The sequence below is a fragment of the Gymnoscopelus microlampas genome (assembly GCF_963454915.1).
Source record: "Gymnoscopelus microlampas genome assembly, chromosome: 14".
NCBI lineage: Eukaryota > Metazoa > Chordata > Actinopteri > Myctophiformes > Myctophidae > Gymnoscopelus > Gymnoscopelus microlampas.
Window position 1 is genome coordinate 14,171,504 of NC_139951.1, and position 13,417 is coordinate 14,184,920.

Here is a 13,417-nt window from a genome sequence, read left to right on the forward strand (position 1 = left end):
AGAATTGATGTTTATACTATTACATTTCAATAGATACGTGTTTATGGTTTGTTGATGGTATTGATAAGAGAACGCTATCCGTTAAAACTGAGTAGGACTGTTGTTGGTCATAAAAATACAAAATAAGGGAATGTTATTTTATGTTTACTTACAATGTGTATTCCTTTTGAAAGCAAGGCAAAACTAAGACAGATATGTGACAGGTTAAATTTGTTCTTGACTGAGTGAATGAGAGAATAGAATAGAGAGAAAATGTATCTTCACCTTGATTATGTCCATAGGAGAGGAAAACACTCAGCCCTGAAAAACATATGACGAGACAATATGAAGTTAAGCATAAATATCAGCTTTTTCCCCATTATAATATATATTATAATACTTAATCTTTGAGCACAGTGATGCTTGACCAAAGTAGACAGGATTGCTGGCCAATATTGCTCATGTGGTGAAAAGGCACAGCTGCAAAAGTTTGGCATGGGGCCCAAGATCCTATAGGCCTTCTACAGAGGCACCACTGAGAGCATCCTGACTGGATGCATCACCACCTGACATACAGTAGAACTGCACTGCCCTTAACCACTAAGCATTGCAGAGGGTTGTGTGGACCAGTGGTTCTCAAACATTGCACGCTGCAGTTGGGAAAATGTTAAGTTTAGGGGCGTGAAGTCCCTACTAGAGGCTAGTTAGTTTGCCAACTAGTTATGGCATTACTTAGCTAGTAGTGCGTATATTGTTCTTAAGGAAATGTATGATCATCACATAAAATGGCAGAGTCATTCGATCCAATGAACCCTGGCGTAAATGGAGAGATACAGCCTGCTAGCTGCTACAAATATGAATACTACTGCTTAATACAAATACAACACTGGAGCACTTCATTCACTAAAATACTTTAATGAAGTGCAAACCTTAAACAACTAACGTAATTTTGATGCACACCGCTGAACATATGAACATACGCGCATGCACGTGCACACACACACACACACACACACACACACACACGCCTATAGCACCTTACACACACACCAACAACATTATGTGAACACATCCCCCACACACCTGACACTTTAGGACTGTATGCATAAACATATACTGTACTATTGTGGGACATAATATGCTCTATAGTTGTTAAAAAGTTACATAGTGCTGCTTTAACATAATGATGTAGTATAAGTACAGCCACATATTCCCTCTCATTCATTATAATGGTTCAAAAACTAGTCCGATAGACCAATAATAGTAATATACTCACAGAGGAGCACGTAGGGCAGATTGGGCCCCATCCTCTGCTGTGATGAACGGCTCTGCTCTGCCTCTTCAGAATAACCTCTCTACTTCCAATACACAGTGAGCTAATAGTTACTGCTGTATGACACAGGGAAATACAAGAGGCAAATAGAGGGTGGTGGTGTGAAAACGATGTTACACTTACATGTGATGACTTGAGTATATTTTAAAAGAGGAAAAAACAAAGATGTTCCTCAAAATGCTTGTTTGTTTATTGCACTACAAAGACATTTCATTTGTTTATTCATAGGGTCAACTCTCCCCCAGCCAACTGGAGAGCTCCATCACAATGTCTTTAGATGCAGAATTAATGCATATAAAGCATAATTGGCATTTACATTGCAAAGCAATTTAATTTAATGAAGGGATTGTCCAAAATGTACCATTAGATGGTGCTATAGAAGATGCATACACCGTCATACACCAGAGACTCTATGGAGTTCATTAAAATCATTAAAGCAATTGATCAGATCGAGGACACACATGTTTTGGTAACTATGGACATTGAATCATTATATACCAATGTATCTTTTGAGGGGGCCTGCAGGCTGCAGTAAGTTGTTTTTTGGAGAGAAGGTCTGACTGTTACCCAAGCACAGAATGTAGGCTGTAGTAGGCCTCATCAAGGAGGTGCTCACTTCAAACTACTTCTTATCTGGCAATACTTTCTACCTGCAGCAGCAGATCTCAGGAGTGCATGGCTTTATGTGGGATTCTTTGAAACAGAAGTGATCTTTAACAATCAGGTAAATCCATTCATGGAGTAGGCCATTTCATGGCATACATTTCTAATTGGAAGCGGTACCTGGTTTTTAATTTGGTCAGGAACAGAGGCCTTATGATTTTCACTGGTTCATGAATTCCCAAAATACACACCTGCAATTCGATGTCTGCAAACAAAAAAGAGATGAACTTTTTGGACATTTTAATTATCAAGGACAACAATAGTTTAAAACACAATCTGTATAGAAAACCTACAGACAGAAACTCCCTCCTCCACGGTGACTCATGCCACCCTCTTTTTCTCAAAAGGAACTTCCCGATCTCACAGTTCAACCTTATCAGACGGATCTGCAATGCTGACGAAGACTACAACATCCAAGCAATGGACCTCGAGGACAGATTCAGGAAGAGAGGGTACAAACAAGAATGGATACAAAATGCATCATCACGTTTTTCAAATATGTCTCTAACTGAGTGCCTTGACACCAGAAGACCAAAACAGACTGACATTGACAGTATTAACAATAATGTCTATAAATAAAGTCTTTAATGGAATTTCCCATCGTGTCAGGTCTGGAATAAGTTGTGTTGCTGAATAATTTGATGCCAAATTTGAATACTGCAAAGAAAATGTCAGAGAACCACCAGTACATCTGTAGACCTCCAGAACTATTATTCAGAGATCTGAAGTTTGTATGTTTCTAAGTAACAAGAGAGAAGAAAGAGAAGTGATGTTTTCCCTGACACATTTTCATGAGGGTTTGATTAAGCATTACTTAACTCTTATAAGTAACGATGAGACAAGTGAGGGTTCTGCCTTTGAAAATCTTTGCATACATGTACTGTAAATGGGTGTCAGCGCAATAGAGTATTCCCATTGTCCGCTAAACATTTACAAAAAGCAGCAGGAGTCTTGCAGGAGTTCTGTTCATGTATATACTGTATATTATATACTGTAAATCTCTTAATTTTATAGAGAATCCATTATAACTTTGTGGAATATTTAATGTTGCAGGTTGTTCAATCAAAAAATTAGTTTAAAAAAAATATGGAAAACTGAAATACATTTTTGAAACACAAGGGAGTGGGTTCTAGCTGATGAAGCCGATGTATTTAGGCTACAAAATATATGCTTATGTTCAATGTTGAAGACAGACTTGATCTCATTGAAAAATACAACAGTAGTGCTCAGTGTACGCAAAGTGTCTAATCTAAATTTAATGTATGGATTATATGACAACATTAAGGAATTGAACACATGCCCCGATTGTAATCCTGCCAGGACTTTTAACCACAATCAAATAATAATACTAACAAAGCAAATGACTTTGGGTTTTGACTCATTTGAATAAAGAAAGAAACGGTTAAGTGAAAAAAGAAATATTTTATAAGGTCATATACAACAATACCCTTTTCTTATAACAAATAATTTACATTATTGCAATGGATGTACAGTTAAGCTAGTCATGAATTTCAACACGTAACACTTAAAAAAACGACTTTAAAATATGTATTGCTTAGGATGACTAACACAGTCAGGTGGAACAAGGGCGCCCCTTGTGTTGGGTTGCTGAACTGAAAGATATATGTATATTTTCTATTACAACCATAGAGTTATTATAAAACCTAGAAGAGTGAACACCGGCAATCCCAGCCCATTCATTTCAATGAAGTTGCTCACCCAGCACTTACTTCCTTCTTCTGTGTTTGGGCCATGACGTTGTGGGGCCCTATCACATGCGCAGTAGTGTCCTTTATGCGTCTATGTCACGAACTACCCTCGTGCGCAAGCCTGTGAGTCCGAGTCGAGCTCATTGGTCGAAACCCTTATCCCTCGTTCATGTAGTGGGCCCCAGCTGTGGTCAAGTAACCGTACCAGAGTCAGCTTCATTTATTCCCCCCGGTTCTCGGGGCTTGATTCCAACTCTGTAAATCTTAACTACTTAAATTAAGAACATCAAAACATGAATTTAAGAACATACAGATACTTAATACTGATCATTTAGCTTCATGGGAAAACACATTAGCCTCCTGCCATTTTATATTGCACTTACACAGTATATTAGGATCAGCACAGTCTTCGTTTGCACACGTCACCAACAACAGAGTTTGTTAGCCAATGTGCTGACTTACAGCGAAAAATTAGCTCTCTGTCTGAGAGAGGATGCACACCAGATCTCCTAATGATTCATTTGGTGTCTTTTTCAATGGTGTTTCTGTACTGTGTGCCAGCATGAAGTCAAGTCTAGGAAATGCACATGCTGCTGGTACACAGAGTACCACAAGTAACATTAACTGCCTTCAACTGCTTTTATGTCAATCGTCTACTGTGCAAAAGGTCCTTTCTAGGGCAATGCTTCTCCATTATGGTATTTTCTTGGGTAGCCAGAACATAGATGGTTTTCATTCTGGCCGTTTATTCAGGGACTCGCTTAGTACAGAGTCGAGAGGAAACTTTTATTAAGGACTGTACCTGGCAACAGTCACAATTGGAGCAGAGTTGAGAACCAGTGTTCTCGGATGTTTTACCCTTACATGTCTCCCTGACATGAAAACACTGTTTGATTGTCACTGTACACATAGAGAGGAAATAGACAGCAAGATCCATCATCCATGTTGAAAAAAGCGAGCAACGTATCAATACGTATAGTTGCCAAGATGCAATCACTTCCACACTCGAAAGTTATTAATCTTCCTACAGAGATTAGGACTTAGTAATGAAGTCAACATCTTCATTGGACAATAATATAAATTAGCTTTTTGTGATAAGTAAAACAGAAGATGTAATCAGGGGCACAGTTAGTTAGAACCCCTGTGCTCCCTGGCCCCCAATATCATTTGGAATGGTTACACCAATACCACCTTTTTGTGACTGTGTACCAGTACTTTATATATTTGATATACTTTTGCATTATTATAATCTTTTATAATATTGCTATCTATTTCAAATGCAACACTTTTTTTGCATTCTAAATTAAGAGCTTTGGAGAAAGCGCTTAATCTATAAATATATTATTTACGATTTAATTGTACACTGACCAGGATTTTCCCCATGAATGAACAAACTAATATCCTAAGATGATCAAACTCAGTTATTACTTATGGAGCATCAGTGTCTGTCTGTGGGCACCCTGCCCAGCATCAACAACAAACTAGCCAATTACAACACACCCATCCCTCTTTGTGAGTTTTTTGTTCTGCTACTTTAAAACACACCAAAATGGCTGACATTTTGGCCTTGAAGAACTGTCGGAACAAAAACTAAAGTAGGTAAATGTGTACAGCTTGCAACTTTCATTACTTTCAGCATGTAATTAGTCTCCCAGAATGCCAATGACAGACTTAAAAAGAGATAGGGTTTTGGCAACAGACATGAACACAGACCTAGTGCATTGATCTACTGTAGTCTTATCAATAGAACAGGAAACAAAAAAAAGTTCCAGTTGTCTTTATGGCTCCAGAAGTGTCCAGACCACAGGGAGCTGCACTCAACAGCTACCGAGAAGAAACGCTGAGCCAGGAACCTTCCACTGTGATGCTGTAGTCAGCACTGGGATGCAGTCCACACCAGGGGCTATTATATACTGTACCTGAGCCAGCCAAACCGGACCTGCTTCTATCACCGTCACCGCATAGTGTTCCTGTGTAACTCATACTTCAGTTTGACCTTACCCAGGCACCCGTGCAGCAGCAGGCTAAACTTTTTGGACAGTCCAACCGTGCCAAGGCTGAAAGGTTCCGCTTTTCTAGCCCAGGCTACGACGTACGATAGCTAGGCTGGGCTCTCTCTGCTAGTAGGGAGAAAAGATGATGGGTGCGTGCGTGGCCCTCAGGGGACCCGGAGCGGGCCGAAAGAGCGTGGGACTGAGCAGGGGTCCCTGGAAGAAGCCGGGCGGGATCCGTAGGGCCAGCGGTCCAGAGGCCATGGTGCACAGGGTGGCTGGGTTGAGGCCACTGGCCAGGAACCCCGCTGGCAAGAGCTTGGACAAATGCTTCTGTAGCGCCAGTTTGGTCTGCATGGAGAGATGCAAAACAGACACCAGCTCTAAGCCTTAGAAGATACAGTAAGCCTACACTAATATTACTGTTCATGTCAACATGTCAATCAGTTGTATGATTTGTGACTCAAGGGAAGAGTTGTCACAATAGCCATTACTGAGTCATTTCTGTTAAATTATAATATCCTGACTTCATCAGACACTAATTTCAGTCCATCGCTTGATGCATCCCTGTTTATATATATTTTTTTAAATATTCTAGATACCAGAAGGATGATTGGACTCCTGCAACTCCTGGCACTGGTCTTGAACAAACTGCTATTGATGTAACAAACTGGCCTTAAAGAAACGGCTCTTCCTGGTGTAGATTCAAAACCCAGAAGGTGATGCCTGAGTGAGATGAGACTAGCTTAACATTTAGAGAAACAAGCAGTTTGAACCTGCAATCCATCATTGATTTTGGTGGATAAAATGTTGCTAGCATGGTACTGTATCTTATAATGAACACATGATTTGGTCTCCCTGCTCTTCTATTGAGACATTTAGTGGTCAGGTAGGACACCTACTGGTTGACAAGTGGTACTGCCTGAAGGTCAAAATTCTCCCTTGAGTAAGTAGGCTTGCTCAGCAGGTTCCAATCCCGGGTATGACATGAATGTTATGGATTGCAGTTAACAATCTGGGCTGCAGCATTAAATTAATGCACCATGTTTGTGGTGCCATAGAGCAAGACATTAAACTTCTCACTGATCCCGGTGGAACCTGCAACTATACTCTCCACAGCAATTCTGTAGGTGGGTATTCTTTATCAGACAAGCAGGGGTGAAAACACTGGTAAATACAAAACAAATGGCAAAAGCAGTGACAATGTGTGTTAAGTGAGCAAAATGTGCTTACCTATGTTTGATGTGTGACTCATGGTAGTCTGTAAACTACAAACTTGTAGTGATGTAACATGTTGTGAGCTTGTAGCTCTGACATTTTCTCTACTGAAAATATTTGAAAAGGTTTTTACATTTCCGAAAATCTTCGACTATATTGACACGCCCACCAGGTTGAAAGTGGTTTAGTCAGTGTGTGTGTGCATGTGTGTGCGTGTGTGTGTGTGTGTGTGTGTGTGTGTGTGTGTGTGTGTGTGTGTGTGTGTGTGTGTGTGTGCATACATGTATACCTGTGCGTCACCCCCAGTGTGTGTGTGTTGTGCTCTCACCGCTAACATAGTGCTGGGCTGCACTTTATTAAAGGGGCTGAACTTTGGCTTGGCCGGCTTCCCAGCCAAACGTTCTTTGTGCCTCCTGCTGTTCATGTGCTGGAAGAGACAGCAAGCAGAGATGGAGTCAGTAAACTGGACAGGAGGACAACTGTGAATGACAAACAGTAGCATCGACCGAGTGGAGTGAGCTGGAAAGTAGAAATGAAAATGTTTGTTCTTGGTCCATTTAGCCATGTTGGGCCTCTGCAATAAGACAAATACTGCAATACTGCATTTTAAGGTCACAGGAAAAGCACAGGCACCATTATACTAGATCTTCTCTCTTAACCACATGAAAATAGACGTACAAGCTCACAACGCATCGCTTGTAGATCATCCTTTTCCACTATTTGAAGTCCAACAAAGTATATACTGTAGGGTAAATACTTTAGCAAACACAAATACAAAATGGTCTAAAAATATAGAATAAAAAGACAAACTAAGCCCTATCACAGTGCTACAAAACATTGTAGGAGTCAATCTGCATAGGTCTTAACAATAAGGCTAGCACATTGTCCGTTTCAATGGACTTATTTAACGGCTTAACCCCTGTTAAAGTGTCTTAATTCAATGTGTCCTAACTGGGGGAAATGAGGGGACTTCCTGCCTACCTGTTTGAGCTGTGTCTCTGAGTTGACGGACAGCTGGCACAGCTCACAGTGGAACGGCTGGCTGGACGTCCCCGCCCCTGCCGCTCTGCTCTTGTTAGCCATTGGCTGCTTCGTCCGGTGGGCGGGCCGGGGTGACGATGTCAACTTGGACCTGCGTCGCGACTGGCTGCCATTCTGTCCTTCCAGCATTTGTTTGTGCCTCGAACCTAAGTCCACCGATCAGATGGGAAATCATCATTCACGTTTTCTTTCTTTTCATCTTTATGCCCTTTCTGTTTTGTGAGTCATACACAGATTCAGACCCACACTGAGGACAGTGCTTAGGTGCAAACATGGGCCTTGTAGTGTAGACTTTATATTTAGAAACTAGAAAACTATGCACTTTTCAAGACATGCCATTTATACTGAAATATGACAATTAGGACAAATTTCACGCATGTGCAAATATACAGTGACAAAAAAACATCCCAAGGAAGGACTGGGGATTAATATTATTAGTATTATGTCATATTGACCTACATGTAAATGACCTGATTATCTAGTGATCATTCCCAAGTGTCATGAAAATCCGTAAGGACCTTGATTGTGATCTTGATGCCCCAAATGTTAATAATGTCTTCAGGGCAGACTACTTGTCATTCTAGTACCACTCTCGATGGGCCAGGGAGTCACCTAGTGAGGAAATGGTAAGAAACTTAAAAAAAAAAAAGTCACATAGAAGAATAAGTGTGAAGACAAGCTGTAATGTGTCTTTCGGAGGTCACAGGCTTGTCTGAAAGTACGCATTGTATAAGACAAATTTCAGCATTCCTCCAGTGAAATCCTCTTGATTCTAATAAAATGAATGTCAATATAAATTTCTTTGTACTAAAATGTGTGACAACTGTTAGTTGATTCCTCAAATAGGAATAGTGTCAAGCTGTTCTGGGCATGCGATAATAGGAAAACATTTGGCGAAAATAGCAGATCGACAAGGTATATATAGTATATATTTTTAAAGCAACATTTTTAACTCAAATCTTTGCTTCTGGGAAAAGAGTTCATGAAAGAGTTTGAGAACCACTGATACAGCAACATACGTTTTTCAGAAAACTGTTAGGATTTAGAACAGTGGTTCTCAAACTTTTTCATGTCAAGGACCCCCAAATTGACACTTATTAGCCCGCCGGACCCCCATTTCAAAAGATATGCCAGGGACCCCCATAAGAGAAGATTTTTTTACGGCTCTAGCAGTGATTCTCAACCATTTTAATTTCAAGGATCACCAGTTTGACATGCATTAGGCCTACAGACCCCCATTTAATGGCATTTCTATCACTTGGACCGCAATTTTTATTGTAAAATATATGTCAATTTAACTCTGAGAGTGTACAAATTTGTGTACACATTTGTACACTCTCAGAGTTACAGACCCATAAGGGCCCATTTGGTGCCTAATCTATCATTTAGCTGGGGACCCCGTGGAACTCCCTCAAGGACCCCTGGGGGTCCCCGGACCCCACTTTGAGAACCAATGATTTAGAAGACATTTTGTAGAATCGGAACCTCAGGCCTTTAATGGGTTAACAAATTGAACCCTGCCACCTTTGACCCCTTGTGAGACACGTACCACTGTAGTGAGCTTCCAGCTGGGAGCTGGAGTTGACCGTCACCTTGCACACTGGACAGTGGAGGCGCTGTTTGGCCGAGCTCTTCTTCGCCTCCTCTCCCTCCTCGGCCACTTCCTCTGGACCTCCCGGGACTGGGCCTTTGGGGTCGGAGGTCGGGGCCGGGCCATGGGCGGGGCCCTCCACTGGCTCGCCGTCCGACTTCGGGTCGGAGAGCTGGCAGTCGGGAGACTCCTGTGCGGACAGCATGCAGTGGTGTAAAGTAACTAAGTACATTTACTCATGTACTGTACTTGAGGACAATTTTGAAGTGCTTTTACTTTACTGGAGTATTTCCAATGTTCAGTATTTTTACTTCTACTCCACTACATCTCAAGAGGCAAATATTGTACTTTTACTCAACAACGATTATTTGAAATCTTTAGTTATTAGTTACTTTGCAGATATAAATTATTATATTATAAAACATACATTAACCACTTTAGCCGTGTTTTATATATAAGCTATTTGAAAATAGCCAACGCGTTGAGAGCTTGTAGATCTGCTATTTTCCAACATTTTAGTACTTTTACTTTTGATGCTTTAAGTATATTTTGATGCCAATACTTTTGCACTTTTACTCGAGTAACATTTTGAACATGGGCCTTTTTACTTGTAACAGAGTATTTCTACATTGGAGTATTGATACTTTTACTTAAGTAGAAAATGTGAGTACTTTTTCCACCACTGACAGCGTGGGCGAGAGGACGGTGGTCGCGTCCACAGCCGAGCTCTGAGAGACGGGAGCAGGGGCCGACGAGGTCCCCTGTATGTCTTCCACTCTTATCTGGGCGGGATCTGGAGTGGAGCTTAGGCCTGGGCACAAACAGACAAAACGTTTAAAGTTATTTAAGTTATTTAAAGTGCTCTAGATTACGATCATTGCAATCATTGCTATAGAATGTTTGTTCAGGGGGTCTCGTCTCCCCCGCCTCTACAGTTCTTTAGTAAAAACAGAAAATCGATTTTCAGGTAAGGATACCAATCTCATCCAATCAGGAGATGGAATTAATACAGGATAAACAAGTTAAATTGGAAGTGATAGAAAAAGAAAAAATGAAAGAAATAATAACAGACATCCCACCCTCATCCGCGCACACACATACCCCTTACTTCTGAAGCTTTACCACTTGATATTCTTTATTTTTTACCTTTTGTTTTATTGTTCTTGTTCCCTGTCTTATACTTATGATTTTCTGTACGTTCACTGTTTTGTATGTTGGTCTGAGTCTGTTGTAGTCTGTTTTTGTAGTCTTGTTGTTGTTGTAGTCTGATGTCTAAATGTAATCCCAAAAATTGCAAAAATAAATGATTATAAAAAAAAAAAAAAAAAAAAAAAAGTTTTGAACTGGAACATTAACGAACATTAACAATCTTTCCTGATTGGATGAAATTACTTTAAAATGTATTTACTAGCATTTACTAAAGAGCTAGAGAGTGTAACTGAACAAACACTCTACATTTAACAACAACAAATATACAGCACCTTTAACAAAGAAATTTGACCAAATAGTTTAACATGTCCCTGAAGTCTGTTCATGTCCAGGCAACCGCAACCTCTGAATGGTCTTTGGGGGCATCTGTTACCTCCAAAATTATTGAAAGCTACTATGCTCTTCAATTAATCCATGCTTAAAGTTGAATTATGGGTTAAAAAAAACTATTGCCAAAACATCCTGTCCGCCACCCTGGAGACTGGGGTTCAAATCCTTTGCGTTGCATAGCCGTTCCAACAAATACAACGGCAGTGTTTGTGGGAGGGAAGCTGGGCAGGGAGGCAGATATTTTTGCTGCACTTGCGACCTACTGACCTACTGGTTAGTCAAGAATACATGTGTGCATTACCTGCTACTGACGTTCGACGTCATTGTGCATTAGGGCTGTTAACATTCCTCAGAAATGAAATTCGAATATTGGTCTTAAAAATTGGCTAAAAATATATATATATTTTTTTGACAGTGACAATACAAAAAAAAATCACGTGCTCAGATCCAATAAAAAATATTTTTAGATTTTTGCCTCCACACACAGGCTGCCTCTACACACAGGCAGATAACAGTGTGTATATGACCATTTCAATAACCAGAATATTATAACCTTAAACCAAAAAATGACTTATTTTCTATCAATTACACACCCCATGAAGCCTTGAATTCATTGAAATTTCTTTAGCTTTTGTCGCATTCCTAAGCCAATAATCGCATTCCTAAGCCATTCATTTGATGATCTCCAGTAGGAGACTTCGCAAGTCATCAAATTATTGGCTTAGGAATGCGACAAAAACGAAAACATCTCCATGAATTCAAGGCTTCGTGGGGTGTGTAATTGATAGAAAATAAGTCATTTTTTTGGTGAACTACTCCTTTAATCGGCAGTATAAATCTGCATATTATTGTGCTTGTTAACGCAGTAAATGTCTCAATGCTCGTTGGGTCCTTCCTTTTCTCTTTCCCCTGATTCTGACTGTCCTTCCATTTTCTTCTGTGCCAGCTGCCTGTGTCTCCATCAATCAACTACCATGGCAACCTCTGCATGTAACAAACCTGTCATTATGTGGTTGGGGGGGAAATTGATAGGCACTGAAAGCGGCCAAGAGAAGAATCAATGATAAAAGACGGAGAGAGCAGGTCATCATATGAGAATTGGTTCACAACCATATTTCTCCCACGTGTGTAGCAGTATGACAAAAGACCTGATGGAAAAGCAAGGGAATAGTCCCCGTTTCATCATTCAGCCTTAAATATTAGGAGTCTGTGACGTGACAAACGACTGCCACATGAAGCACTTTCATGTAATGAATATTAAAAAATCCCCCATCATTTTCACTCAAACTTTAAATCCCCAAAGATAAACTACCTCAATTGAAAGAAAACACTTTTATTTTTAAACTGTCATGACAACATTTACAGACAGTATAGTCAGTGCTGTCAGTAAATTAAGTCATTATGGGACAGCATTTCCTTCATGAAGCAAACATAACATGTTATGATCCTGTTATCTAAACCCAAACTAATTGGCTATACACTGTAGTATTACAGTCAAATCCTCAGTGTTAAAGATCCTGTGAGAGGAAAACTTTACCAAAATGGGCCCTACCATAAAGGATAGTGACTGTGCATGTATCAGTGCATGACTGATTTCTTTTTTCTTCTTCATGGCTATTGTAATGTTAGGGTTTTGCCATTGTCTTCTGTTTATCTTGTGTCTTATGAGACACAATTTACAATTTAGGCATTTACTATTCAGAGTTAATTCAGTGTAAATAGTCACACACTGTAAGAAGAGCACAAAGAAAATAATGTATTGCTACAAAGTAATTAGGATACCAGGTAAACATCAAACGTAGTTCATCTATCTAAATAAAATTCATAGAAATAAATATAAAAAAATAATTTGAAATAAATATAACTAGCATCTATCATGTTCTATCATTTACTATGTTCAGATCTTGAGGTCGCTGTGTTTTCGTTTACTTAAAGGTAGGGTAAGTGATTTACTTTGGTTAAAATAAGTGTTAAATAGCTCTATATTCTGATAGTACTCCTTGCTGTAGAGTGTTTGTTTAGTAAAAGCAGTCTCCCATGTCTCTCCAGCTCTTTAATAAACAGACAATGCATTTTCAGTGCTCTCTCCTGATTGGCTTAACTTTTGTCACCTACCTGAAAATGTGCTATATTCTGTTTACTAATGAGCTGGAGAGACCCCTTTGACCGAACAAACGCTCTGTAGCAATGATTACTATCAGAATATAATACTTTAACCTTTAACAAAAAAAATATATATATACAAAAAATATCACTTTCCCTACCTTTAATTCAATTCAAATCAATCCATTTATAAGGCAATGAAGTATTGAAACTTTACTTTACATTTATGAGTGTGCATAGTGTGTTTGGG

The 13,417-nt window shown here is 39.7% G+C and overlaps 1 protein-coding gene across 1 annotated transcript in view; it reads right to left on the minus strand.

Moving 5' to 3' along the window:
* Positions 1-5,270: 5,270 nt before the first annotated feature.
* The window catches only part of LOC311059973 (zinc finger protein 385B-like), a 69,650-nt gene continuing 61,503 nt past the window's right edge, over positions 5,271-13,417 (minus strand). The window contains exons 6-10 of the mRNA XM_084078095.1: positions 10,197-10,336; positions 9,484-9,715; positions 7,875-8,080; positions 7,222-7,320; positions 5,271-6,026 (exon numbers count right to left, since the gene is read on the minus strand). Of these exons, the coding sequence (XP_083934221.1) occupies positions 5,805-6,026; positions 7,222-7,320; positions 7,875-8,080; positions 9,484-9,715; positions 10,197-10,336 (899 nt within the window). The 3' untranslated portion in view covers positions 5,271-5,804. The remainder of the gene's footprint in view (positions 6,027-7,221; positions 7,321-7,874; positions 8,081-9,483; positions 9,716-10,196; positions 10,337-13,417) is intronic.